This window comes from Ptychodera flava, chromosome 4 (genome assembly GCF_041260155.1).
Source record: "Ptychodera flava strain L36383 chromosome 4, AS_Pfla_20210202, whole genome shotgun sequence".
Taxonomy (NCBI): Eukaryota; Metazoa; Hemichordata; class Enteropneusta; family Ptychoderidae; genus Ptychodera; species Ptychodera flava.
Genome location: NC_091931.1, coordinates 26,641,580 through 26,657,126, shown reverse-complemented (window position 1 = coordinate 26,657,126; position 15,547 = coordinate 26,641,580). Strand labels below are relative to the sequence as shown.

Sequence of the window (15,547 nt, the reverse complement as noted above, 5' to 3'; positions counted from 1 at the left end):
GTATAGGAGAATATAAAAGTTTTCTCCGTAAATGAAAAAGACAATGGCAATATGTTCCAATTTCATCAGATTTAAATTTATGTAAATTTGACTTGGCATATTCACTAGCTATCGGTTCAGAATAGATCATGTTTAGACCGAGGCTAAAAATATTGACGCAAAATATTCAAATCTCTCTCTCTCTCTCTCTCTCTCTCTCTCTCTCACACACAATCACATAAACACAAGATGTACATTGCATCGACAGAAATTATCACGGTCGACGCACATTGTATATTTTCACTAAGCCCTTACTTTATTAGCATTAAAACGAGGTCAGAGTGTTGCCTTTATCAGCAGAATACTTTACAATCGACTGTGGATTTGGATCTCGAAGATTCGTTGCTAGTATTTCTAACACCATCCCGGTGTCCAAGTGCCGTTGAAAAACTCATTAGGATTGGCAACTTCGGCGACGTTGTTCGGATACCACGGCTCCGGTGACCCTGCTGTTATGTCTGCCGCTATCTGAAGTAGTTCTGCGACCTTCTCTGGCATACTGTCTGCCAGGTTGTTGATTTCACGTGGGTCAGCTGAAAAAGAAGCATTTTTTGCCGTAAGTTTTCCAACTAATGTAACTTGGAGGATATGCTTTAAACAGTGTGAGAAATCTTGTTTTCCGTGTACCAACAGTCATCCCTGCAAAGTATACACCGCTTAAGTTGCAATATTTCACATTTTGAGTCTAAAATCAAGCATTCTTAAAGCAGAGTTTTCTTCAAGCTCGTTACAAGAAGAATGAAGTATGGTGTACACATGCATATCCATATATTGTGTTAAAGCAGAGTTTTCTTCAAGCTCGTTACAAGAACAATTAAGTATGGTGTACACATACATATCCATATATTGTGTTAACTTATTGCAGGCAATACATGTTTTCCTCTCACGAGTCATATATATCTAACATATGTATTGAAGAAGTGGTATACGTTCAAATGAGTATTACTAGCAGTTGCACAGGTCGATTTGGTTTGCGATACGACCAAATATGGCTGTATATGCGAGCCATTTCGGTACATTTCTTTCAAAGTTGGTAGCAGATAAGTTGCATCGCACATTTTTCGGCGAATGCAGTACCACTGTGCGGCAGACCAGTCTAACACCACATATAATTTTAGCATTTGATTCGTATCTCTGGTAGTGCTTGCAAGACCTCGAATATAACAGTTGGATTAGTTTGCTTGAGATGAGATTAAGATCGCAATACCTTCTATGTCGAAAAGCTGTGTTCCAACCTTTGGCGCCTGAACGTTCGGCACATCAGGATTCTGTAATTCAGGTGGCGGAAACCAGGTATCTGCGGGGTGAAACATAAGTAAGCGTCAAATACACCAGCCACGATTATGTGTGTTTTTTTGTAACATACAACAATACGCAGGAGTACAACTGCCTGAACTTCTATACGTCACTAGAGTGTAAAGGCGGCGAAAGGTTAACTGTGCAAAATGATTAAATGAATAACATTGACGTGTTAATCAAAAATGTTTATCATCATACTGTGGTGACTTTCGAGAGTTCAATATCATTGTTAACATAATGCTTATTATGATAAATTAAAATTATCAGCGTGCTCCTTTCTTACCCGACGGTAAGTTATCAACATTGAAGGTGATATTCCTCACGACGTCATATCTTCCATCAATAATCTTATAACGTCCGACCCTGAAATCGGTCAAAATAAGAAAAGGAGAATATGGCCAAAATTGTAGTGACATAGTGGTAGGTAGCCTGTGTTCACATATCAGCGTCACATTCAACTCCCCTTCGATTTTCCTAAACAATGCATGTGACCTTCGGTAGAGGCCACTTTTGATCGAATGACAATCAGTTTTCATCAACCTCACCGACTTCGTCGTATATGGTCGCAGTTTCTCCGTCAGCTGTTTACCCTAATTTCCTGTACACAGGTCCACAACCACCGTTGATAACCATGGGTTTGGGCCAAACAATTATGGTTAAAGGGTGATTAATTCTACGCTGCAGACTAGTCATACAGTAGGATATCGACTCATGACACTCCTACTATGTGCAGGGAAATGGTTTTGACCTGTAAAGCGTCAACTTGGTACATATTGTATCAGACCGATCTGAAGGAAGTTTGTAACGTACGAGTGACCTGACCCATTCAACCCCCACACTTCGAGTCTTGTGTGCGTCCGAAAATCCTCATTGAATAGGAACAAGTTGCAAAACTTGCACTTCGCAAAGGGACGTAATCCCTACGATATATATTCTATGTCCTTTATCCTACCAACAGAAGCTCTTTTTAGTACAGGAAGCGAAAAAATATATTCGGCAGTCGTCTTACTGTAGCTATACTGATGATTTACCTAATGCTGGTACACGGGCTCACGGGATGAGTGTCATAATGAAGTACCGTTGTTGTTCTTGTTGATGGCTTGTTCTTCGATATGGTCTCCCAAACATCCACACCATCCAAATTAGGATCTTCGGATTTGTATTTTAAGGAGGGTTGGATGGGAAAAAAGTGTAAAAAGACCCATCAATTTAAGGTAGTACGCAACTCGAAAGTGAAAGACTTAAACATTTTCTCAATCTTTCCCTCTTTCAAAATCAAAAACAAAAATGGAGGGTCATCGTGCAAATTTTGTAACAAGAGAAACAAATAAACCAAGATTTACCAATATTTAAAATTTAAAATGGCCGCCATCCCTGTGTTTACTCTATGGGGAAAAATAAAACTTTCGATTTTCGGAAAACTAAGCCGGTGAAAAGTTTTCTTACACCAAGAGCTTTTAAAATGAATCCCCACAAGTGGTAGATCAGAAAAGAATTGTAAAAGTTTGAGAGTCCGAATATCTGTTTCCTTGACGCATTCTACCTTAACGCCTGTACATCTATTTCACACGTAGTGAACAGCCCAATAATGTAACATATCACCCGTTCGCCTACTTTGACATTCTTACATTACACGTCGAAGAATGACACGAGTAAGTTTTGCAGGTTGGCATATGTAAAAAGTCTTGTTGAAAATTCTGTAAGTCAAATGGCGAAAATACTCTACCGAAATCAGATGTAATATCAGACGCTACCCTCTTCTTAATAAATATCGAAGGTTGAGTATCATTAAATTTATTTAAATTCTTCACCATACTCAATGACTAGAACAGGCCTAGTGAGCGAATATGCAACATTTATTTGCGGCAAAAGTTTCCCTTAAAGTATACTCAGATCAGCGGTGTGACATTTTACAGTCGTTGGCCAACATTCGAAATATTTGTTTAGGCCTACACAGGGGTAACATTCAAGACTCAAAGACAGAATCTCGCATGTATTATTGATTCCCATTTTTCAAGGGTCGCATTGCACCCGATCAGCAAATAGAAAGCATGAAGCATTAAAATGATGACAATATGGAGCGAGTCCTTAACAGAGGGTATATCTTAAAAGGAACCAGTCGTCGGAACTGCGCCTGTGCGAGTTTCTTGTTTACAAACAATGTATTTTGTGCACAATATCGAGATTCGCCTCATCACCATAGCTTCAACATTTAAATTATACGATGTAGATTATGAAAGACATGTCTTTTAACTTTCATCAGTCACCATCGTACCTTGGATACAGTGTTTACATTGGTCGTATGGGTCCCATACGACCTTTAAGCGCAGTTCCGACGACTGAATCCCTCGAATTGTATCTTTTGTTTTAGGATGGAGACTCACCTGGTTCTCCTCCGGCCAAAGATAAGATGGTTGGGAAGAAATCTGAGATGTGGATCACTCTACAAAATAATTAAAAAAATGACTGTAGTAAGCAAGAAGAACATCAAATATCAAATTCCCTGTATGTCGCAAGCCGTTTTCTGCGTAAATTCATTATATCTAGCAGACGACAATCAATCTAGGAACGCCGAGTGAAACACCAATAGCAATAACAATGATCAAAATAATATATTTTAAAATTTTTAAAGTTTTAAACATGAAAAATACTGAATATCAAATATCGGTCATAGTGACTTATATTTTAATTTTAATGAACATGCAACGAGAATCATATTCAATTGAGCGTTAATCACATTCCATTGAAATATTGAGTGTTGCAGTAGAATAAAGAGTATTCAATGAGTTTGCATGGTGTCGCACACAACGCCGGAAATGCTTGCTTTGTTGACGTGTGCGACTAGGTGGCTTCCACGGGACAAAATTGACATGGACTCTTTAAGAGATAAATCTCTGTTTTTGGTAGAGAATTTTAATAGATAGAATATGAAGCGTAGACTTCGCTTAATCATAAAACGTCGATTATATACATGCATGATTTATCGCCTTCAAAAATTAAGTCCCAGTGAAACGAAATATCTTACTCGTTATTCACGTATCCTGTCTTCTCAAGCCATGGACTGTGCACAAAGCCTGGCGATCTAATGCCGCCCTCAAACGGACTTCCTCCGGCACCGCGAAGAGGCCATTGGGTGCCGAAGAACCATGGTCCGCCATTCTGAAAAATGACAAGGGCAAGATTGTGATTCAGATACACTTGAATTTGAGCTAAACGGACACAGTGCTCGTCCAGATTTAAACGGCATCATAGTTAACGACGTAGAAAACGGCATCATGGTTAGGGACGTAGGAAACGGCATCACGGGTAAGGACGTGGATTGACGCCAATAACCATATTTTGTACTTACATCACTGAGGTACACGATAACTGTATCTTCATACATGTCATTAGCTTTTAGCGCATTAGTTATGTTGCCAATTGCTTCATCGATCATAGATATCATTCCTGAAATCACATTTTGAGAGACGAGTTCTTTTATTTCTCAAATTCTACGACAATCTTTCCCGATTAGATGATGTTGATATCGACACGCCATGTCTATTTACATGTATCCATCTCATGTCACAACACATAAACTTCCATATGACAGATTATATCGTATGAAAGCAACAGTTTTATGTATCCTATTTATATTTTTTGTGCGATGCATTACCGATGATATTCTACATATAGCTCATCATATTGATGTCATAGGGAGCACGTTATATAATTGGCCACAGTTGTCATAGCTACATATTTCATGCATTTGAAAACTGTATTTATTGTTTCCCTTAATGTTTAATAAATATGACGGAGAAAATTGATATTGACAACTTCATATAATAAAAACTCATGATAGCGTGCACGATAAGGGTTCAGTCAATACTCGCATGTATGTATGAATATTTGATAACCGTTTGCCAGCAGTCACACATTTGGCTGAATGCGATCCAAAATATTGTACTGATCGTTATAGAAATTGATGAGGTTAATTTGGCTTAATACCTATTGAGTTTGTGTAAGTGTTATTGATGGATAACGTATACTAAACAAATCGGTTGCGTGTATCTCTCACCTCGGTATTGTTGCAGACCTGGCACAGGCAATGGAGCATACATATTTGTGAATCGGTCTGGTGCCTAACGAATGCAAAGAAAAAGAGCGTTACCAGTAATTTGTAAGACTGTGATGACGTGAATTTTTAGAACTAACGATGGGCGAGACATTGCTTCAATATTCGTTACCGCAATAAATCACACAAGCATTATGGCATGCGACCATGGACCATGGTACTCACCTGGAATGGGAAGTGAGGCAGTAGGAAACTCATGTAAAGGAACATTGGCACGTCTGGATTATGTCTTTCTATCAGATCCACGGCTCGTTTACCAATGTGTTCCTGTAATGAGATAGTGTGATGAACATGTGGTAAACATCATGTGTTGATGTTTACTGGCTGGATTTGAACAGGACATATGGATCACGTTGTAGCCTTGACATTCTTTCTGATAGTAAGTTCAAATGGGAAGTTGTGAAAGCACAGAACAGTTCTCCTTTTGCTGGACATCAAACTGGTGGTAGAAAAATCACATATCAGACTCAATTAAACAGTGACATTTCCATATTTCTTTGATAGGACTATATGGAAATTAACTGATTAGATATCTTGTTTTATGGCAATCGGAGGGGACAATTTTGCTTTTTACTATTTCATATCTAGGTATCCCAATGGTGAACATTACTGAGAATCTCAACAAGGACCTTGTATAAATTTACAAAAGCAGCCATGTTATAAAGTTTGTTGTTTCACTTACACTAGCATGGGTTCCTTGGTGGTGGAACATAGAGCCTGTGTTATCCTGGAAATCGAGTCCCGTCTCCCCTGGGTCCTGTCCGAACAACTGTTTCACAGGATCGAAGATCGAAACTGCAAGAACGATTTTAAACTGATTTCTCTTTTCCGACATTAAACCGCTTAGAAAAGTCAAATTGAGGCATGTTTGTCGCCTACCTCACACAAGGCACCATAACTTGAAGGTCCTACACTCACAATATGAATTGTCGAATGCTCTGCTAACGGTAAGCTTATTAAAGCGATTTCTCTATACTAAGGCATGTGATACGCCTAGTTTTCAATCGGGTTCGAACTCACAACATACAGCAGCCAGTCGCATAGCAGAGAGGCAACAGACAGAACCGCTCGGCCAAATCCCCCGTGGTTCAATAACCGGACTAAGTTGTTACATTTTCTGACTGGGACCGCTCCACACGTTGTAACACACATTAAGAGATAAGCATAAGCGGTCAGGTTTTTCCAAAACTTGACACCAACAAGTCGATACTCCTCTACAATTTATAACAACTCTTTCAATTCATAGCGACCATTTAAACGATTTGAACGACTTGAAGAAACATTCTTGAAACAACGTAGGGCGTCACCTACCAGATTGTGTGTAGTAATCAATTAATCCGTTATAAATGCCGAAATGGGAGTCGAATCCACGCTCCAATGGCGTGACATCCCAGCGACAAAAACCAAGGTGCCATCTGTAATAGGGGAGGAATTAGAATTTGCTTCTGATGATACGAGACCTCAGCAATCTAAAGGTGCAAGCATTGTCAGTGATATATATACATATATATATATATATATATATATATATATATATATATATATATATATATATATATATATATATATATAATTCTCATGCATGGATAAAAACGACGGACACAGAAAAGACAAGCCAGGACAGCCGGACGTTTTCTATTTCTTATGTATTCCTTGTCGTTGCGTCACAGATACAATATCTATGATGCCAATGAAATAGCTGGGATAATGGTAACAACTTAGAACAATGCTATCACACAGAGATCCTATTCAGTAACACTGAATAGAAACATCCGACTTATAATTCACTTAAAGCACAGCGACAGGGATGTTGAAAATTTCAGAGCTGATCCTGTGCCGTATTTTATCGTACAGTACTTACTTTCCAACGATGTGGTTCGTGTATCCAAGCTCCTTGAGATATTCTGGCAAGAGTTTGTATTCCTTGGACAAGTACATTGGCTGGGCAGGCATGATCATTGCATGCTTCAGGAAGAAAATATGTAAATCTATTACTTCATATTTAACATTGAAATTTCTTTGAAACACGCCGCTCATTATCTTTTCCCTACTAATTCACGTGAAAAAACATACCACGAGCGAAAAGAATTCTGAAATAGTCAACGGCTTCTGAGTCGGCCAGCTGAGGTCTCTCGCCTAAGCCATCTAAAGAAAATTCATGTTTGCCGTCCTTGGAAAAAACAAACACAGACAAAAACACTAGTGTATTAACATAAGCTCAATTTTTAGTTGGTTTCTTTTGGAATTTTTTTTTTTTGTAATAGTGTTAACATTGTATTTGTTTTCTTAATTTTCTCTGAAAACCTACTAGCATGCGGACGGCAAACAAAGAATTCTATTTAAAGCGCCCCACTCACTGCCTTTAAAGTGGCTGTAGATACAAGAACTCGTGAATTTTAAGTAAAACTACTTCGTTTCTTGAACAAGAACTATTATCTCTTCAAAAGAGGTTACAGTGAATTTCAAAATAGCTTGGAATTACAACGTGCTTGGATGATTAGAAAAACGTTTCTGGCGATAAAAATAACTCCAACTGCATTAATTGCAAACGTTCTACTTTGATAGATTTTGCAACAATTTAAGTATAGGATAAAGCCCGAGTACGAGGGCTCTTCTGGTATATAAAGTCCAACCCAACGATAAAATGTCTCGGCCTGCGGCCTCGACAATTTATCGTAGGGTTGGACTTTATATAGAAGAGTCCGAGTACGAGGGTTTTATCCGACTTAAAAACTATCGCCCCTAACTGATATATTTTCGTTTTCAATGTGTTTACGTCAACCGTCCCCTTTGTCAATGTAACATGTTTAGGATATGAATTAAAACTTTTATTTGTGAAATAGCTTTCCAATGTAATGGAACATCCTATAAATGCCCTAGGGCACATTAGTTTATGTTTGTACCACAGCAGATATTGTGTTTCAGTTTGTATCCGCTAAGTTACCAAATTTGAATATTAAAACGTACCAGATGTCTACAGAATATGACATGTTCACTTTTGATTGGACAGTACTTTACTACGGCGCTGTCATTCGTTTCTTGAATTTGGTGACCAAGGCTTTACGAGTAAATAAAACACCCTGAATTGAGCACTCTGATTGGTCAATCAACAGTAGATAGTTTTTTAACCTATACAACGTCCAATGTTCTCATGCACAGAACAAGTTGAGTGTAGGAAACACCAATCGTTGTACTGGCCCCTACACACTGTACCGAGGAGAAACCTATCGTTGGCGTTCTGTGCAGTTTCATCGACGGGAAATGTGATAAAGGCAATATAACAATGTTCAAACAGTCAGTGTACGGGTGGAAGCGCGGCAGCTCTGGCGATGTTGACTGTGGCACAGTGAATGTCGTATTCCAGGTTTATTGTTGCAAACTTTCGAAAAGAACGTTTGTAATGAGTGCAGGTGGCGTCATTTTCTATCGCCAGAAACCTTGTTCCTATCACCCAAGCACGTTGTAATCCCAAGCTATTTTGAAATTCACTGTAATTTTACTCATCCTATGATAATTCTCTAACAATTTTTCTCAGGACGAGCTCTAGAATATCAGCAATCCGTGCTATGAGAGCTGTCCATCAGGTTTATATTTAGGCGACACCAGCTCTCCAGTAATTTATAATGGTGACCTCATATACTTGTAGCAAAACTATCTATTTGTTGGATCAAAATGAATGATAGGAAACCCATCATTTGCTACGTATTTGCCAAAGGTTAAATAAAACTACCGCATTAATTCTATGAAGAAACATAAACTAGAGATTCATTGTTAAAAATACTAACAACAACAAAACAACAAACCCATGATAATTGAGGACTTTACTCAGCCTATTAAAGATCATCGTGCAGACACCATAGAATTCCTTATTTTTAAAGATATGAGTGATTGGGAACACTTCATATTTCTCTAAGAGAACGACTCTGTACTCACGCCTAGGCCGTATCTGAATGGATAGTAACCGGTCATAAACGCCGCTCTTGTACTGAGAACAAAAACAACAGAGGAGAATAACGTTATGAACTGTTCATAAAACCATTTCAAGCGAATGAGAAGTGACTCAGGCCTATGAAGTATAGTCGACAGTACATAAGACGCAACGACGGTGTCGTTTGAGGCGTTTGTGGCGTTTGATACATGTGTGGCTCGTCTTCAAGACAATACTTTCATATTTGGATGACGTGCTGCCATTTACGTTCAGAGTGTTACTATTTCCTGCCTTATCTTGCAACTTTATGTACGGCCATCACTAGGCCATCATAGGTGTGAAAAAATGCCGGATGGCACAGTGTAAATAAAAATCTTCTCAATGTCTTTCTGGCAATATTTACAGCGGAAAGACATTTATGAAAGACAGAAGTGCATATGCCTCATTGGTTCAGATTTAGACCGTAGACGCTGTGCTTTGCCAAACAAGTGAATTTCTTTCAATGGAAATACTAACGGTGTACACACTGGCTGTACATATGTCTGATTCAGGATGACACCATTCCTCGCCAGATCGTTCATATTCGGGGTTTTCATAACACCCACTGGATCGTTCCATTCCACGTCAGCCCAGCCTAGAGAAAAGGATGGGGCTTGATTTGTCAAAGCTCTCTGAAGTGTTGGTTAACCTCAACAATGAAATACAGTACCTTCTATTGCAGCTGTTCCCTGATTTAATCTTTTTTGGTTACAGAAACTGACCTGATGTAATATGTTAACCAGCTAGAACTTCGATTTATTAGCTAAACCATGCTCCGTGTTGTACGGATCAAGGATAACCAGAGCTGACACTGGTTGTTATCATCATCATCATCGTCACATCGGGGATATGTTGACTTGGAGATAGTATTATTAATTGAGAGATAAATCATTATGATGGCAAATCAAGAAGTCATGTCAACATACAGTACGTTGGCGCTACTTCTGGTATAGTCTTTGTTAAATGTGTTTACTGTACACATATTTTTGAAATATTTCCACTTTCCAGTCCGAACAAATAATTTATCACCATATGTTGCATACAAATGTCCTTGCACAGTGCAACTCTGAGCGCAGACACGTTCACATACAAGGCTTCACGCGATGAAATCAAAGCTACACTTGCTTATGAATGTCTTTTCTGTTAATTGAAGCCATGGACTAAACAAAAATTAAGAATATCGTAATTTTCATTGTACTAACAGACAAACAAACAGCTAGATATCTCATAAGACGAATTCATAAGATCACACAAATCTTACCAGAATTGTCAGACAACAGGAATACGATGTGGGGTTGTTTTTTTTCTGCAAACGAATCAAATATTAAAACTTCAGTGTTGATCCTCTAATCGAATCACACGACGATAAATGGGTCACAATATGACAACAAGAAAACGCCGTGGAAACAAAAATGACATGAGTTAGCGGAGTTAGCATTCTCTGCTCTCAGTTTCAACTGAGTCATATTGTGTTGATAACGACAAATGCGGGCATTTCTTGAGAATTATTGACCTACAAGTCTCTGCACTTGATTGGCCAAAATATCCTACATCGCTCTCAATTTTCGATTCAAACTACCTCCCAGAGATAAATAATACACTGTTACAGTAGTGTAGCAATTCTCTCGATCTTCGCTCTCCTGGGGAATAACTCCAACCTGTTTTCTTGCGAACAGTAGTCTCACGTACATGTAGTTCAATCCTCACCAGATATCGGAGGTTATCCTTGTGTAATCGAATACCAACACGCCGATAGAATTGATGTTGATGGATTTATTTACGAAACCGGAACTAAGCCCAAGTTACAACTTCAGCGCCCTGATATCGTGTCTGCCCCAAATGAATTTCTTTTTTAAGTTATTACAAGCAATGTTTACCTTCTTATTTGATCTACATTAACTCTAGAGGTAATACTAATTGTTACAGTATTCTAACGGCATACCATTTCGTGATATGAAGAATGATAGCTGACTCTTGATAGTTTGTTGTTTCTGCAAAGTAATATTTACTTGCGGTACTTTTAGTACTACCTAGGGACGTTGTCACCTTGAAACATCACGCCCATTCACTCGAGAAATGACGTGTTGTACCACGCAGAATCGTATCGGGTCGCGACATGGGCTTCATTTAACACAAAAGTCTACCATGGCCAGACTAGACGTAATTAATGACTATCAATTAACAGAGGAAGGACAAGATACCAAAGATTACTGAGTACTTACTTTCTGAAGAGCCACTGCTGGACGAGGAGCTTCGAACATGCCTCTCTACAGGTAAATGTACATTTGTTGAGGCACGTCATTCGGTGAGACAACGAAAGAGAGAGAGAGAGAGAGAGAGAGAGAGAGAGAGAGAGAGAGAGAGAGAGAGAGAGAGAGAGAGAGAGAGAGAGAGAGAGAGAGAGAGAGAGAGAGTACAAAGAAGGGTATCAATCTACTCTTCCATATCCAGGCTTCTCCTCAACAAGTTATGATCGAAAAAAAGACCTTTATTTTGGAACATTTCTTTAAACTTTGATAGCAAGCAAACGATTGACTAATATTTGAACATATATTGATGGAAAGTATGAATACAAAAGGTCACATGAGTACATTTTCATATCACATGATCGTGAAATAAACCTTTCCATGCCTCGAATGAGGTCGGCTTGTGAATTAGACCGGGCTATGGAATTCCGCCCAACTCTTTCCACGCATTCATATATCATACTTTTGACCCATGAATTGTACGAAAGCCGAACAAATTCGTCGTAAAGGGCGACGTGAAACGCTAAACATGTGATAAACAAATAAAACAAAACAAAACAAAAAACAACAACATGTAACTAACCTGGGAACGCACATGATGTGCCTAAAAACAAGGCAACGAAAACTATCACCAACTTCATACTCGCTTGGTAAGAAATCTGTAAGTAGTCGATAAAAAAATTTCGAGTTTTTAAGGATGAACAGCGCCGGTTTTTTTCTACAAGCAGTAAATCAGAGCCCTGAAAAACGGAAGAAAAACTATTGTCGTACCTTCTGATGAGCAGAGGATTGCAGCTCTCTTGACTTCTTCCCGATCATCGAAAGTGACGATACAGCGACGGATTTGCCCTTTTTATAGACGGACAAATTCCAACACGTGACTACTTTTCTGTGACGTCAGCCAATCAGAATAGTTCCGACGAAGGGAAATGACCTCATGCTTAAAACTTTATGACAAACCCGTCGTTTCCAATTATGATAGGTTGACTGCATTTGTGATGCATAGTCCGTACGGTTTTTTTGATGATTTACTGATCCAGATGTTTTTAAAAAGTTCATCGAGGAAATGAATATTGAGCAGAGTTTTATGATTCTTAATTATAGATCTGATCGCGAACCGTGGCTAGTTTGCGTAAATTTGGAAACTCGACAAATTCTGGTGTAACGTCAAAAGCCAATGGTAGTGAGGGAAACGTAACGACTTTTAATGCTATCTCAATCTTTATTATGGACAAGATCTCTCTGCCTCTCTGATCTCTATGTCCCATTTCTTGTCAATTGTACCAAGATACGTCTGTTGTTCAGAAAATCGGTAACAGCTTGAGTTTACACCTACTTCTAGAATTCCGATCAGAGATTGTGCTCACAGTAAAGGCACTGTGAGTTCCGTGAGTCCTGCCTTTTTTTTGCTAGTACATATCGTGTTATAACGGCAATATAATTCTTACTCGCTTTTTTTCTTTTTACAACGTCGATAAACCTTCCTGCGGATTTGGCTCATTTTTCGGCCAACTTCACATCTAGATAATGTCGAGTAAAAGTAGACTAAGCTATATATTACGTGAGATTGACACTGACGGATGTCATTGTTGAGGTTAGATAATTTGTTCGCAGTCTTTCAATCTTCTGTATTGATCTACATCTACGTGTATACGCTCTGTCGAACGTGATGCATATGCAGCACACATGACCAACTCGTTAAGGGAGAATGTGCCTCGAGAACAGATATTAGGACTCTCAAATTTTTATAATTATTTTCTCGTCTATCAATTGTGGGGGATTATTTTAAAGCTCTTTAAGTAAGAAAAATTTTCGCCATCCTGGCTTTTTGACAATCGAAAATTTTATTTTCCCCCATAGCGTTAACACTGTGATGGCGGCCGTTTTGACTTTCAAATATCGGTAAATGTCAGGTAATTTGTTTCTCTTGTACCAAACTTTGCACGGTGACCCCTGATTTTTATACTTGATTTGGTTGAAGGTTCATTGAGGAGAGTTTAAGCAAAAGTTAAAGTCTATCACTTTCAAAGGGAGGACTGCCTTAATCAAACCAAATGTTACAAAATTGTAAAGTACTTCAAACTCTTCGTGGTTTCAAGTGCTGATAAAATGCTAGGCTCTGTAGTGGGCCTACTCCGAAATGAAATTTCAAAAAAATGATTCTCGATATTGACACAAGTTGCGTAAACCCCTACGAGTTAAGCATACACTTAATATTGTCACCGGCACGACTGAACGCTCTATGTGGTTCCAGCTGCATGATTGAAGAAAGCAAAAATTTTAAAACTAATTCTGATAATGGTTGTCCCCAGGGTAGGGCTCAAAATCCCACATATATATCAGTAGCATTTTCTCTTAAGACTACGTCATGATCAACAACGAAGGGCATATATTTCTTGAACACATTAAGGGTAGACGATGGCAATAAGCGTTCAACACGGTATGGTTACACGAGGCAAAGGTATTTCCCTCCAAGCGACAAGTGTTGTCATGTGTGCCTGAAACATACTGATCATTCCGGTAACAAACGGAGCAATAAGATCTACTATGCGGACGTTGTACTACAGAACGGATGGTGAAAAATCTTATGTACTTGATCCACGCTTTTAATGAGTAAATTTTACGTAGTCTGTACACTTTTAAGAAAAACGTTAGTCTTTTGGCACTTGTCTTCTTTTCGCGTATCATTATTTGAGAAGTTAGCAAATCTGTATCGAACCTTGCAATATTCTTAAAGGCCATCGACACAACATTCTAGCTTCGAATTCGGATGTGAGGAACGATAATAAATTTAAGCAATATTCCCCGCCGCAGGCGGGTATTCGCGAGGTTCGGTAGTGGACGACAAAGCACGGGCATACCCGCCTGCGAAGGAGATTATTGCTCATATATTATATCAACATTTGTGCTTATAACCTGAAAAGTTGTTTCCTCCGTAGTATTAGAGTAAAAAAAGGAAAAAGTGACATTAGAGTAAAAAAAGGAAAAAAAGTGAATCGTATCTCGAGCGAACGTCTTCCAACAGAAACTCAGTGCCCGGGACCGAGCAATGTTGATGCGACAAAAACGTAACAACGCTCATCTGGTGAAACTCAAGCCAATTGATCTGATAAGGCATTTCAGCTAAAAGCAACACGATTGGAACTAATTTGGGATAATTGGATGGTGAATGTATATTTGATCTGCGAATGTAAGTTCATCTGCTTTTCTTTATAAGTTACACACTTGTTTTTCTGAGGGATTTGTAATATCGCAACATTCAGCTATAAGGCTCCTAACTTTTTTGAGAAATTTGAAAAATTGAAAATCCAATTATCCCAATTTAGTTCTAATCGTATTTAAGCATTATTCTAAACGTTTACAGTACTCTTGAAATGATCGCCATGTATTTAATCATTTATAGCCAGCTGTTCTGTTCTCTGTCTCCGCATACAGCTTCGATGCTCAGTTCAGCACTTTCAGTACGGTCAGTTTAGCACCTGTAAAACAGTTTTTTAACTACGGCCGGCTTGAGCTATCGTCCTATCAGAACGGTGCATTGGTGTGACTGACACGCTGATATAATGCGATCTCGTAAGACTAAAATATGCTTACAAAGAAACGACTTTTCAAACAGAGAGACTTTACTTTAATTTATGAAGATTCTTGAGGTAGCTGTAAGCCTAACTTTATTCAGTGCATATGGGGTGACTTTCACACTGGTTTGTTCTCAATATCAACTCTCCATGATCCAAAGCATTTATACAGATACACTGTGACAGTATTTAGCTTGTCGACTGAGCCTGTCTATGTGTAGACCGCATTGTTATTGTTGACATACGGTCCGGTCTAGAATTGAAATATAAACTATAACAGCGCATTGTACACTTACAAACAGTGTGT

General features: G+C 38.7%; 1 protein-coding gene across 1 annotated transcript; it reads right to left on the bottom strand.

The window, feature by feature from the left end:
• Positions 1-269: 269 nt before the first annotated feature.
• Positions 270-12,488, bottom strand: LOC139131310 (arylsulfatase B-like). The gene is made up of 18 exons (XM_070697317.1): positions 12,437-12,488; positions 12,249-12,324; positions 11,642-11,686; positions 10,681-10,725; positions 9,897-10,014; positions 9,386-9,437; positions 7,314-7,417; positions 6,764-6,867; positions 6,135-6,247; positions 5,618-5,719; positions 5,396-5,459; positions 4,688-4,785; positions 4,364-4,497; positions 3,723-3,781; positions 2,370-2,487; positions 1,622-1,701; positions 1,247-1,336; positions 270-572 (listed from the first exon to the last, which is right to left on the bottom strand). The coding sequence occupies exons 1-18, from the start codon at positions 12,482-12,484 to the stop codon at positions 394-396; spliced, it is 1,629 nt and encodes a 542-aa protein (XP_070553418.1). The 5' UTR covers positions 12,485-12,488; the 3' UTR covers positions 270-393.
• Between the last annotated feature and the right edge of the window lie 3,059 nt (positions 12,489-15,547).

What these genes read in the sequence shown, in the direction of transcription:
- LOC139131310 (XM_070697317.1), bottom strand. Translation starts at nt 12,484, where the DNA reads ATGATCGGGAAGAAGTCAAGAGAGCTGCAATCCTCTGCTCATCAGAAG. An exon ending in ACGAACCACATCGTTGGAAA is followed by an intron (nt 6,868 to 7,313) that starts GTAAGTACTGTA and finishes CCCCTATTACAG; the next exon opens with ATGGCACCTTGGTTTTTGTC. An exon ending in AGCCCGTGTACCAGCATTAG is followed by an intron (nt 1,702 to 2,369) that starts GTAAATCATCAG and finishes GACCGATTTCAG; the next exon opens with GGTCGGACGTTATAAGATTA.